Source organism: Drosophila yakuba, chromosome X (genome assembly GCF_016746365.2).
Source record: "Drosophila yakuba strain Tai18E2 chromosome X, Prin_Dyak_Tai18E2_2.1, whole genome shotgun sequence".
Taxonomy (NCBI): domain Eukaryota; kingdom Metazoa; phylum Arthropoda; class Insecta; order Diptera; family Drosophilidae; genus Drosophila; species Drosophila yakuba.
Window position 1 is genome coordinate 4,320,353 of NC_052526.2, and position 12,847 is coordinate 4,333,199.

The 12,847-nt window shown below is 42.2% G+C and overlaps 4 protein-coding genes across 5 annotated transcripts in view; 2 read left to right on the plus strand and 2 right to left on the minus strand.

The window, feature by feature from the left end:
• The window catches only part of LOC6524245 (1-phosphatidylinositol 4,5-bisphosphate phosphodiesterase), a 44,425-nt gene extending 34,863 nt beyond the window's left edge, over nt 1–9,562 (minus strand). For both annotated transcript variants that reach the window (XM_015190079.3, XM_002100072.4), the window contains exon 1: nt 9,015–9,562. The gene's annotated coding sequence lies outside the window, so the exon portion shown is untranslated. The remainder of the gene's footprint in view (nt 1–9,014) is intronic.
• On the plus strand, nt 1,966–5,437 carry LOC6524247. The gene is made up of 4 exons (XM_002100074.3): nt 1,966–2,307; nt 3,895–4,268; nt 4,336–4,826; nt 4,889–5,437. The coding sequence occupies exons 1-4, from the start codon at nt 2,157–2,159 to the stop codon at nt 5,151–5,153; spliced, it is 1,281 nt and encodes a 426-aa protein (XP_002100110.1). The 5' UTR covers nt 1,966–2,156; the 3' UTR covers nt 5,154–5,437.
• A 367-nt stretch (nt 9,563–9,929) lies between the features above and the next one.
• LOC6524248 (39S ribosomal protein L33, mitochondrial) lies at nt 9,930–10,535 on the plus strand. The gene is made up of 3 exons (XM_002100075.4): nt 9,930–10,091; nt 10,150–10,253; nt 10,324–10,535. The coding sequence occupies exons 1-3, from the start codon at nt 10,051–10,053 to the stop codon at nt 10,371–10,373; spliced, it is 195 nt and encodes a 64-aa protein (XP_002100111.1). The 5' UTR covers nt 9,930–10,050; the 3' UTR covers nt 10,374–10,535.
• On the minus strand, nt 10,428–12,806 carry LOC6524249 (bifunctional lysine-specific demethylase and histidyl-hydroxylase NO66). The gene has a single exon (XM_002100076.4). It carries the CDS (start codon nt 12,629–12,631, stop codon nt 10,580–10,582), a length of 2,052 nt encoding a protein of 683 aa, XP_002100112.1. The 5' UTR covers nt 12,632–12,806; the 3' UTR covers nt 10,428–10,579.
• Between the last annotated feature and the right edge of the window lie 41 nt (nt 12,807–12,847).

The following is a 12,847-nucleotide window of genomic DNA, read 5'->3' on the forward strand; positions in this document are numbered from 1 at the left end:
TTCATATGCAAAAGATACTCGACTTTATGCTGCTGCTTCAGCCGCTGCTGCTGCTCGGCTTGTTCATAATTAGTTTGATGATGTTTGCAGTCAACCTACTTCCTCTTTCACTTCCACTTTCATTGCTCCATTCGCCGCTCTTTTGGTTTCTCGCTTAGTGCGTTGCCAAGGCTCGAAAAGCAGTCATTCTGCTGGCCTAATGATATTTTAATTAAAACTATGCCAAATTTTTGGGCACGGAAAATGCTAATCGTACTGAAATACCCCGTGTTTTTTATTTCCATAAGCGTCTAACATGTTTAAATCTCACAGGCTTCGTTCTCAAACATTTAACGATCGAAAAACATGGCCTTAATTTCCAAACTGGGCGGTATACAAAATATACATAGGTAGTCAAGTTAATAATCACTGAGGTAGATGCCCGTCCATTTGTCAATCGGCCATTCAGTCATTGTGCCATTCCGTCAGTTGGTCAATCAAGCGGAAGCAGCGGTTCGGGGAAAACCTTTTGACTTTTCACGCAACACGCTGCTTTAATAAAATTGTTCACTTTTCGCTCGGCCGTGTGCTTGTGTGTGTCGGTGTGTTGTGTGTGTCGGTGTGTTTTTGGTCCTGATTCGATTTTCGTTGATTTCCCAGAAACTTCCACATTTCCCACAGCCCACGCTTTTCCGAGGCGGTGCCTTGGGGCCTGGGTTTGTTGAATTTATTCGCTAGCCTCCGTGTTGCGGCAGCAATCTTTGATTACATCCAAAGCGAAAGCCATTAGATACTTCTGGCTGCCAGAATACCTTGAGATACTTTCGCTTCAAGTAGTACTTGTACCTCTCGAATAAATACGGTGAGAAGTAGTAATTACGATATGCACTTGGGCATTTATCGATGCCTAGATATAGATACGAGCCTAACACGATTTTAACCTTCTTGGCAGGGCAAGATAAACAGATTAATGGGCTGTCAGCCTGCTTGAGTGGATATCTAGCCTACTTACACGAAAGTTCAATAAATAATATCGGGTATAAATAGAGTATATCTTAATCAAGCGCAAGTTATGTTTCCAGTGCTTGGTCATGATATTTTATTCTTGGAAATGACAACAGTTGCAGACTGCAGACTGCAAACTGCAGAGAACTCAGTTCGTCAAACGTATCTGTATCTGAGAGTCCCCGGGTCGTATCTAATCTCCTCTGTCATGTATCTGCCCAGTCAGAAAAAAAACATGTTACCCACTACAAGCAACTCCAATCCCTAAAGCATGGCCGCCTTCCTGTTTTCCCCTCTGCATCGCTGATATTACAAAGTTCCGGCCAGCAAACATTTATCAGTACACGGAGAAAAACTGGCATGTGATGGGATGAGTGGGTGATAAGCAAACGTAATTCTAGCTAATCAACTCTCGTTGTATCCAGTTAAGTCCTTTACTATACATGACAACATAACCAATTATTGTTTATCGTTTCGATTTTTATCGCAGTGGAGCGTCGGGCGTTGCGATGCCATGCTGTCAACGCCATGCCTCCTAACGGTTTATTTGCAAAGCGTTCAAACTGTCAAAATGGCGTGCGGTGCGCACTGGCCATAAAAAAGGAAAACTAAAACCAAAACCCAAAAAAAAAAACAGCAAAACCCCAAAACAGAAAGAGAAACTGAACGAGCGGAGAAAAAGCGAGCGAGAACGGCAACGACGTCAGTGAGTCAATAATGTAATTTTCTCGTTTGATATTTCGACTACATGTTGGCGTAGTTGTGTCCAATGGCTGGGTAAATAGGAAATGAGTTGAAGGCAAGCCATTAAATGAACTCAACCGCATTCCTTGCAGGCAAGCTAAGCTAGGTTAAGTTCGCATACAAAGCCTGTCAAGCAGTTGCATCCACACGAGGAATGCGGTCCAGTTCTGAATAAGACTAGGTCTTCGAAAATCACTTTCTGAGAGAATAAGTTAAGGGAAACCAATGGCAGACTGCTGTGAATGGAGTGTCAATTAGTGACGATAACATGCACACTTCCACATTGAATTTAAGGTTAAAACAGTTTCAGAACAAATTTTCATTAACACGTAACTTTTTCGGCACATTTTGACTATCAAAGTGAAACTACATTGAACACAGCATTATCGCGGAGATATTTTTTTAACCTAGACTTAGCATAGGCCAGCATGTCGTTACCGAAGCGGTCGTCGAAAAACCAGCCACTCGGCTATAAGGAACTGCAGAAGTTGGAGGAGTTGTATCCCGTCGTCATGAGTGCACCCAATCAGCAAATTACTCCTTGGAACGACGTAGATCGCCAGTTGCAGGACGGAATGGGTGAGCTTGGAATTTCACAAACAACTTGGTTAAGAGAGACCCGGCCATCAAAATTTGCACATCTAAAAGTTTTGAGCTCAACGAGTTATTACAATCCATATTTGGTCCATTATTTTTAATGTTCTGACAAACGGAAAATCAGGAAAACGACTTTACGAAAAACTCTATATTTACTACCAGTTTTTTAATCAAAGCTTGGCTAAAAACGGTCATAGAGCTGTACAACAAACTGTTTTGTAAAGCTAATTACCAATGCTAACGACCCTTATCACTTTTTAACGGATTTGAAAAAATTTTATTCGGCTAATTTTCAAAAAAATGTGAAAAAATAGGTATTTTTTTTTTAAACACAGTTCGGTTGGAAATTTCATTACGAACTCAACAAGGAATGGCATTCCATATTTGGACTAATTTTTGGACTAATATTTCGAATGCTGTGATGAAAATACTGATATTAATATACGCAAAAAAACAGAAAAACAATTTTTAGCAAAAATTCAATATTTACGATTGGTAATTTCGGTATAACTTAGCTAAAAATGGTCAGAAAGCGAAAAGAATTTGTACTACTAATTACCAATACTAAGCAACCAAATCACTTTTTGACCGACTCTGTTAAAATAATTTTTGGCCAAATTTTCGCTATTTTTGTAAGGGGTAACATCATCAAAAATTGCAAAAAATGTGAAAAAAATATCATTTTTTTTTTTGAAAACACAGTTCGATTTGAAATTTAATAACGAACTCAACGAGGTATGACATTCCACTATTGGACAACTATTTTTACTGCTATCGAAAAAAAACGGATTATTTTTTTATTAAAAAATCGAAAAAAGAATTGTTGTAAAAAACCTGATATATTCAATCGGCGTTTTCGCCAGAGCTTGGCCAAAAATGGCCGCACAGCTAAAATAAAGACTGTTTTGTGCTGCTAATAAACATAGCTAACTATGTCTATCCCTCCTTTTTCGGTTTTCGAAAAAACAAAATTTGAAAAATTTTTGCATTTTCGATAAGGGGTACCTTAAAAATTTGCGAAAAATTGTCAAAAATTGGCATTTCAATGTATGTACATGGATCGATAGGGAATTTTGTCACGAATTCAACGAGGTATGGCATTCTACTTTTGGACAACTAATTTTATTGCTATCGATAAAAAACGGATTATTTTTTATCAAAAAATCGAAATAAAAATTGTTGTAAAATATCGAATATTTTCAAACGGCGTTTTCGCCATAACTTTTCGCAAAGCTAAAATAAAGACTGTTTTGTGCTCCTAATAAACATAGCTAATTGTGTCTATCCCTACTTTTTCGGTTTTCGAATAAACAAAATTTGACAAATTTTTGCATTTTCACCATCATCAAAATTTGCAAAAATTGGTCAAAAATTAAAGTTTCCAAATTCGAATGCCTATCGATTGCCTATTGAACGCCTAACGATGTATGACAATCCATATTTCGAGAGATTTGGCCGATTTAATGGTGGCATAGTTGATTATTTTCAGTCGCAGACACAGAAAAACGACTTCTGGACATCATTTGACATGAATTATATAATCATTTGTGGTATTTCCTTGCACCACAGGCGAGTTGCAGCTCATGTTTAATCGACTGGCTCCGCCGCCATCGTCGGGCAAATGCAATCCTAACAGATCCAATCCGATTATACATAATTTGGATGAAAGACCACTGCCAATTGTCGCGGGATCATGGGGCCAGGTGAAGAAAACCCACACGCGTAATCCGATCCTGAATCCAGAAGATTGTGTACCAGAAATCGAAGAAAAGCCAGAGCAGGCTGTGCAGCTAATCGAAGAGGATCTTCCGGCGCAGGAAATGGACGCGAGAACCCGCTTGCTGGCCATCAGGTTCTTCAATCTAATGCTGGCAAAGCTCTGGCGTCGGCGAAGGGCCGAAGTCTGCGATCTGCACACGCTAGTTCGCAAGTACCAAGTTCATGTAAGTAGCAGCCACCAGACACAGATGTCGATATGTATATCACCTGTAAGTTGGCGTTCCTTCACAGGCCGCTCGCACCCAAACAGAGCTGTTCACGCGCAACCAAATGATCTGCTCGGAGCAGCGACGTGGGGAGCAGCTGAACAATCAGCTGATGAGGGCCATCAGTCGCGTCCGCGTGACCATGCAAAGCTGCGCCGATCTGGACAACGAACTGCAGCAGCTGAGGATCCGGGAAGCGTCGCTGAGCAACGAGCTAGCCTCCAAGTCGCTGGAGTGCGAATATTTCGCCGAAATGCTCGACAGCTTCCGCACCGATATGTTTCGCGAGCTGACCAATTATCGCGAGGGAGCCGCCGAATTGGCCAACCAACAGCGGCGGGCACTCGAATTGGAGTATGAAAACGCCGAGCTGGAGGATAAACTGCTAACGATTAAGGATCAGTTTCTGCAGCAGAACGACCAAATGTCGGTGGCGCTTGGCGAGAAACAGCAGCAACTGGACGCCGCCTATGAGACACTAAAGCACTACGAACAAGAGCTGGTCCAACTGGAGACGTAAGTTGTCACTGGGATTATATTTGAAATAAAATTGTTTGTTAAATAACGTTTTTCAACAGAAAGTACCAGGAGATGCTGAGCCAAACGGGACTGGAAGTCGACCTGCAGAGGGAGGTCTCGATTTTAAGGAAGAACATGAGCGTTCCTCGCTGTCTAATCTTCTACCTGACTGCCTGCAATTGGGGGACTTTTCATGGTTGCGTTTACCACGTGGTGGCCGGCACACTCGACTGTCTGGCGCCCGCGTTTTCCACACCCCCGATGACTAACAATTTACTCAGAATGGGCATGGCCGCCATATTCCTGCTTTACGCCATGTATTGATTTGTCTGGCGGATGTAAGAAGGACCTCTGGCGACGCAAACAGGTCTTGCAAGGATAACGGAGGAGTTTATTAGCAATCCCAGTAGGTAGGGGGATCTTGTGAATATTTCACAACACACTGCCACAAATTTATTGCGATTAGATAACTTTTTTGTTTCATTTTGCCACGGTATTTCCAAAACGAAAAAAAAATGTAGAATAAAATTTTTTACTGGTCTTAAACTTCATTCCCTTTCCTATATTATAAACATATGCGAATAAAACTTATAACGTGCATGCCCAAATCCCATTTTTTCCAACTCACTTGATTGCAACATCCGAATGGGACTGTCCAAATCCATTATACATAGTTTCGTTGCGATGGACCGCAAAACACACAATTCATTCTAATTTCGAAATGGTGTTCAAAAACACGATTGACAGTTGTAGTTGTAGACAGTGGTAGTAAATAGCCTGACAGAATGTTATGACTGTTAAAATAATTATTAACTTAACACTGAAATAAAATTGTACCAAACTTATAAACTCTGATTAAGCAGTTACTAATAATGGAACATGGGGCAAAAAAAATCAAATCCATTCAACTGAATAGTAACACAAAGTGCGGAAGAGCTTAACAAAAACTACGCATAATCCGTGTGCTCACTTCGAATATTGGCATTCATTGGAGGGCCCAATGTCATCCGAATTACTGAATCGCTGGTTCAACTCAAGCGAGGTGAACTGAGTCGACGAAGGCACAAAGGCCTTAATTCGATAAATGCATAATACAATGCGAACCGAATAATTGTGGCAATGGGTATGAAAGTGCGAATGGGTATGGTGGTCATTGTATATTATATTGTGTCATCCAAATGGATATGCCAAATGGAGCACGGAGGCACGACGTCGGACAAGCACTTTTATTAACAAACTAATCTGTAATTATGAATGTAATTTAACCCACTTTTATTTCGCCTACTTATCGACAGATAAAAAACTACGAATACCAAACAAACAAACACCTGCAGTCTGGACTCGAGTTCTATATATAGACACAAAACAAAGCGATGTCTTCTACACACAAATGGATGGCAAAAACTCAAACGTTTTATCTTCGCACTAGTAATCCTCGGCGATTTTTGATAATTTATGATAATTTAAGATTATTTACTGCATACAAGACCATAAATTGTTACCAAGCAATTTCCATATGAGAGATAACAATATTTCCGGAACTGGGAATACGAGTATACTCACTATCTATTACAAAATGAGGCATGTGTTTGTCCGCCCTTTCAAATCCCCTATAATGCTTGGGATTTAATAATGGTCTCTGTGGGGAAGTATAGTAATAATAATAACTACTTCGAAACCAAACGATGACTCAGTAAACTTGCACATGAATTTAACATAACCCGAAATGAATGTTATGACTAAGGAGAATTTTAGCATCAGTTCACCATATAATTTAAAATCAAACGGATGTCACCCATGGAATTATTTCTGGTCTAGTTATAGTATTACTCAGTTCATTTTGCAATGGCTAACACTTGCACTACTTTTCTCTCAGTGCCCTGATCATAGTTCGTGTCGGCTTGAGTGTTTAACTACGTATGTATTTAATTAATTATTGTCTTCGGCTTGTGTTGTTTCTGCTTTTGCTACCTATTTTTGTTTGGTTTTTTTGTTTATTTATATTTGTTTGTTTTTTTCCCGCCTCGCGAATTTCAGTTTGAAGAGCATTGCAAGATTTACAGTTTGATCAGTCGGCCCGCTCTCTTGGTGTTTCCTTAATTGTACTCACCAACAGGTGACACCCGGCTGTATTTGGTTGCACTTATTTTGTATTTATCACTGGAACAGAAGCTCAAAGCCACTGCAAAAAATTAGCTGTTGCATTGAAATGTACACATAAAAAAAATAAAAGGTAACAACAATGGTCAATGCGGCAAACAAAACCGAAATTAAAACCAAAACGAAACACGTTGCTGATTCGCTCTCTCCCTGTGTTGCCTTGTTTATCGCGTATTATATTATGCGAGCGGACTAACGGAAAAAGCTCCGGCGGACGACCACTGACCAACTGAGAACGGAGAGCCAGCAACGGAGAACTTTTATCTCAAGTACAGTGTGGCCTATCGGTGGGGACGGTGGAGATGAATATTAAACTCAACAGGGGACTACGAAAGTTCTGAGTGTCCTTTTGTTTGGCCATCTACGCGCGACCACTGTACCGGCGCTCTCTGCTGCTCTCTTTCTGCGTGGGTGATGATCGTGCGAGAGAGCAAGTGCAAATATGATTCTTGTTCGTTAGCCTCCCTTCCCCTCTCTTTCCACCACCCCTCGTGCAACAACACACCTATGGTGCGTTTGTGTTGGTGCGATGAGTGTGCGACGGCGTTCGCCTTAACGGTTTGTTTGTTATTTTATTATTATAGCTTTATTGCACAATCCCATGCCACCCACCGCCCACTGGCACGCCCCCTTTCCCTCGGTTGCAGTTCAAACAAACAAAAGGAAATGAGGGAGAAGCAGAATAGAGCTTCTGATCGCCACACTTGCCACAAAAAGTACCCTACGTAGTACTACAGTAGAGCATGGATAATGCACAAACTCTAATAACAGATGAAAAATATGAGTTTTTGTTTTTTATAAATACAAATTGATATACCTAAATGCGAATTGGGTGTATTAAAATATATGGTGGTTCATCTCTATTTTGTGTTTTTTTCGGTCGTGAATCATTTTTTGTTATTTTTAAATGACAGTGGGGAATTACTCAATGGTCCAAACATTTCAAAATGTTAAATTTGCCGATTAAAATATTGTCTTATCCAGAGAAATGTTCGCATACATATATAAAATTCATAAAGAGGCTTAAAAATTTCGTGTGCAATGTCTTGAGATTTTTTTTAAGTGCACAGTGGCCGCGTTGACGTCGACAGAGGGCAAAACAAGTGTCCATAGTAAGTGCGAGCGAGATGCGACGACCAGGTGCCGATGAGTGCGAGCGAGAAAACGGGCAAATTGTTGTTTGCTCTGCCGACGTCGTTTTTTGCGTGTGTAAATTTGAATGCTTCAATTCTATGTGTGCTTTTCCCCTCCTCCTTCCCAACCCCACTCCCTTGCATTCGAGTTTGCGTCGGCGTGCGCGCAAGTAAATTTCTTCTAATTTAATATTTTGTTTATATTATTTATTCATTTACTTATGTATTTGCGTAGCCCCCCTCGCGCACTTGTTTGTTTACCTGCTCCTCCTTCGTCCCTTCAATTGCCCCACCACCCCTGTTTTAGCAATTTCATGCCCATCTTTACGGCCAAGATTACGTTTTGGTAAATCATTTACAATTTGGATTCCGATCCGATCGCTTTTGAAAAATCCCCCCTCATTTTACCAGGTGCACAGAAAGAAACTGGTATGTACTTCCAGGCACCCAATGACTTAGACTGATTACTTTCTGTTGGATATTTGATTCTGTTGATGCCTTTAGACTAAAACAAAATAAACAAAGAAAACGTTTTCCTTAACTTTTCTCTTTAAGCACGGACAACGATCTATAAACAATCAAAAACTAATACTGCGGTCTTTTCATCAGCACAAAACGCTATGAAAATAATTTAACAACTTACACATGGATCACATTACCATTTTTATCAAGGAGTAGATATTTCTTTAAAATTATTTGAATTCGTCATCAGTTGATACTGATTCACTCAAGACCCAACTGACTGCCAATGTGCTGTGCTGAATTCGAAATTCTGGTAAATTGGCTCTAAAGCTGGCTTTAAAAACTAATTTCGCTTTTGCAACCCCCGAAACAGAGAACTTTTGAATATGCAAGCAAAACAAAAAACAATTTTTCGCAATCCGCCTCCTACCTTAGATTCTCCACCTCTCCTCTCCTTGCCCTTTACCACCTCCTTTTTCCCTTTTTCGCTCTTGTCTCTCTTTTGAAGCTTCCTTCGCGTCTGACGGTGCGTTCGTTTGTTTGACTTTGATTCCGTTTTGTTGGTTTGTTGTTGCCACTCTTTGGTTTTTAGTTTCTGTTTTTGTGTTATCTTTTTCTTGTTAGGTTCTTTGCACTTTCAAAAAACTTACACCGTAAAAAAATGATTCTTGTTTACCACGCGCTAGTGCGAGAAATTCTTGGGAAACCAACTCAAAAAAAAAGGAAAACAAGAGCGCAAGGCGAAAAGGAGTGACAAAAAGCGCGTGTGGCTCTGATTTATTTTATTTTTCGGTTTCGCCCACAAAGGACTTCACTTTGCGCCGTTTGTCTGAGTTTTTAGTTCGTCTATTTTTTTTGTTTTAATTTTCAACGCTTCAGTTTTTTACCCGGAATTTTGACCGTTTTTTTTTCGTTTGTTTTTATTTTGTCTGTTGTTGTTGGTTTCCGCAGCACAAATGAAAATTCGCGTCCGTTTCGCACGAGTGTTAGTGATGTAAAAAAGCATCGAATGCATCGAGCATCGATATTTCTCGCCGATATATTTTTATGCTTTCGCTTGGTTATCGATAAGGTACTGTAAGCCAGTATCGCGGACACGATCCTTAGCAAAGACTCAAACCTATTCGTCGCTTACAGCAGACACTGCTCTATGTTAACTTTTAACAGTGGAGAGCTTTTATGTCGGCTTTAAAAGTTTGCGTTCACCCTGAGATATTACTTTAACGCTTTAAATATTATTGCAGTAAAATCAAAAGCTACACTACACCAGTCGCAATCGGTCATTGCGGGTTTTTGAAAATACGCGGATAAAAAGCTAGAGTTCAAACAGCCGGCAGCTCCGCACCAGTTATCGGGTAATCGATAAGCAGAGTCAGCTGTTTTCCGTTCTATCGTCTTGCTTGCACAACAACTTCTGCGGCATAATTCCATTATTTTACTGCATTATCCGAATATACTGAATCAAAATGCGCCTGACGAACGTTTTATTCAAGAAGGTTAAGAGCAAGTAAGTTATCATGCTTGCCAAAGTGTTTCTTTCTTGGTATTACTACCCGTTTTTGCAGGCGAATCATGGTCGTGCTGGAAAGTGTGGTCAGTGGACATCAGTATAATGCTTTTCGCGATCGTTTGGCCGACAAATTGGAGATAATACGGTTCGATCCGTACAGTGAGTGCTGCCTTTTTACAGATTCATCAAAGATTTGACGCATTTTAGTGATTCCAATGTGTTTTTTCAGTTCAACAGGATAGCCTTTATCGCGAACGCAAGAAAATCCGCAGCGCGTAAGAAACAATTTTTTGTTAGTGAAATAAAAGTTAAAACCATCAAAAAAATCAAAGATAGATGAATAATGTGGTTTAATTTCTGCAGAATTTGAGCATTACAAATCTGATTACAAGTTTATACAAAAAAAAAATGGTTTATGGTTCTTCTAGAGAAACATTTGCATGGATATAAATTCTAGTGATGAGCACCTCGCTTTTGATTCCCTCCTATTTAAATGGCTTCTCGGTCATAAGAAGGCCACGTTCCCACAGGGCGGTGACTACCTCCACCTTACGAGCAGCGGAGTCCAATGGCATCTGACCGACGGTGAGGTAGTACGGATATGCTGATATGAGCAGTTCAACGGCAGCAGCTTCCTCCGGCAGAATCTCCATGAAAATGGGCTCGTACTTACAGTACTCGAAGCCATTATCCACATGGTGATAGATCCTCACGCTGCCATCCTCCTCGGTCACCAGACGCAGGATATTGGCGCGCAGCAAGCGCACGGATGTCTTCGTGTCGAACTCGTAGTCGCAGATAGCGTTACCCTGCTCATCGGCGGTACTGCGCGATCCGAAAACGGTGCGCACCTGCTCCTCGGGCAGAATGATCGGTGGCAGTGCCTCGTGCTGGAACTTCTTGGCCAGCTGATCGACGGCCTCATCAATGTCCTGTGCGGAGGGCATCAAGTGCTTGGTCACCAGCTTCTGCACATTCTCCACCAGCTGATTGCGCGAATCGCTGCGATTAGCCCTTTGGGCCTCGCCCAAAACGTGAAATGTGTGCAGCGGCAAGCCGCGACGCAAGGCGACACTTTGCTTGATGGCCTTCTTAAGAACAATGGGCATTAGTTTCTCAAGGAGATTGACGTATGCCTGCTGTTGGTACACGCTCAAGGTAATGTGTAGCGAGTGCTGTTCCTCCTCGGTGATGGCCTGGTGAACGGTGCCTCTGGGAAAATACAGCAAATCGCCGGCTTCCAAGACCTCATCAAGTATGGGCTCACCCAGCTGCTCTTGATCAAAGTTGCTCGACGAGTTCCTGCACAGCTGATCGGAACCAGAGGGTGGCTCGTACAAACGCCAGCGCTTGCGTCCCTCCACTTGGATCACGAAGGCCTCGATGTCATCGTAATGGGGCGCAAAGCCCTGGCTATTTGGCGGGGTTAGGTAGACATTTGCCCCCACCAAGCAGTGAAAGAACTCCTGCATAATGCTGCACACCTGACGCAATCCCACCAGATAGGTAGATGGATTCAGTATGCGAATGCTGCAGCCTTCCGAATACAAGCCCCATACAACTGGTGGCAAGGCACGGCCCTCGGGATTCAGCGTCTCACGCTTGCCATTCTTGTACGTGGTCACATCCACGTTAATGGTGAAGTCCAAGCGATGGCGAACCAGCATTTCGTCAATCATCTTAAATGATATAAGCTTGCTGTAGTAATGGGGATTCTTGCGCTGCACCACGAAGGCGGTGTGCTCCCAAAAGTCGTCGAAGAAGTGATTGACTTTGATGGGATTAAGTAACCACTGGAGGACACGACGACCCTCTTCGATGCTGTCGGTTTTGTGGGTTTCTATTGGCAGCGCTAAGAGCTGGGCTTCATTGCTGGCCTCTTCGAGGGCTTCCTGCTTGATGACTTGGCTTTTGGACTTGGCCGCTCCTGCGGGCAATGACTTGCGTTTCTCCGGCAATGGACAGGATTTGGCGGGACCTGAGGCACCAGAAGCACCGGCTGCCGGCAGGGACTTTCGCACCAAAGGGCAGGCCAAAGCCTCGCCATCCACCTGGATCGGCGAGGTGTGCTCTAGTCCCTGACTGCGCGGTGGCTTGCGTTTGGTGGCGCTGGCCCCTTGGGTAGATGCAGATTCCTTGGACACCTTACCGTCCTTACCATTTTTGGTATTATTATTATTGGCATCCGCCGGTGGCGAATCTTCAGCCTGAAGACGTCGCTTGCGATCTGTGGGCCTGGCTGCCTTCGACTTGCCCTTATTCGATGTGGATGCACTGGTGTCTATGTCGGATCCATCAGATTCGTTTTCAGCGCGTTCGAATGTTTTGGTCACAAAGCCCTCCATCATTTTGCGCCTTTCCTTCTGCTCCTTGGTCAAATTGGATCTCGGATTCAATAGCATCTCGACATCAGCTACATTTATGTCTGTATTGGGCGATTTCTTGGCTTTAGCTTTACCGTTATTTGGGCTTTTCTGAGTTTTGTGATTGCCCTGGAAGTTAGCTCGGTTAGCGGAAGAAGTGGACGCCTTATGCATTTTGCAGCTTCTTTCTTAACGATATGGGGTTTTTATTAACAACGCCTTTAAGAGCTTTTTGCTCGTACTTATGAACAAGACAAGTAACAGAATGATATGGCTTATTTTTGACACATAATAACAGTATTTAAAACTATACTGCACGTGCCTTCCTATACTGATATTATCGCCGGCGGCTTATCGATGACTTATCGATGACTTTTGCGAGCGAAAGAT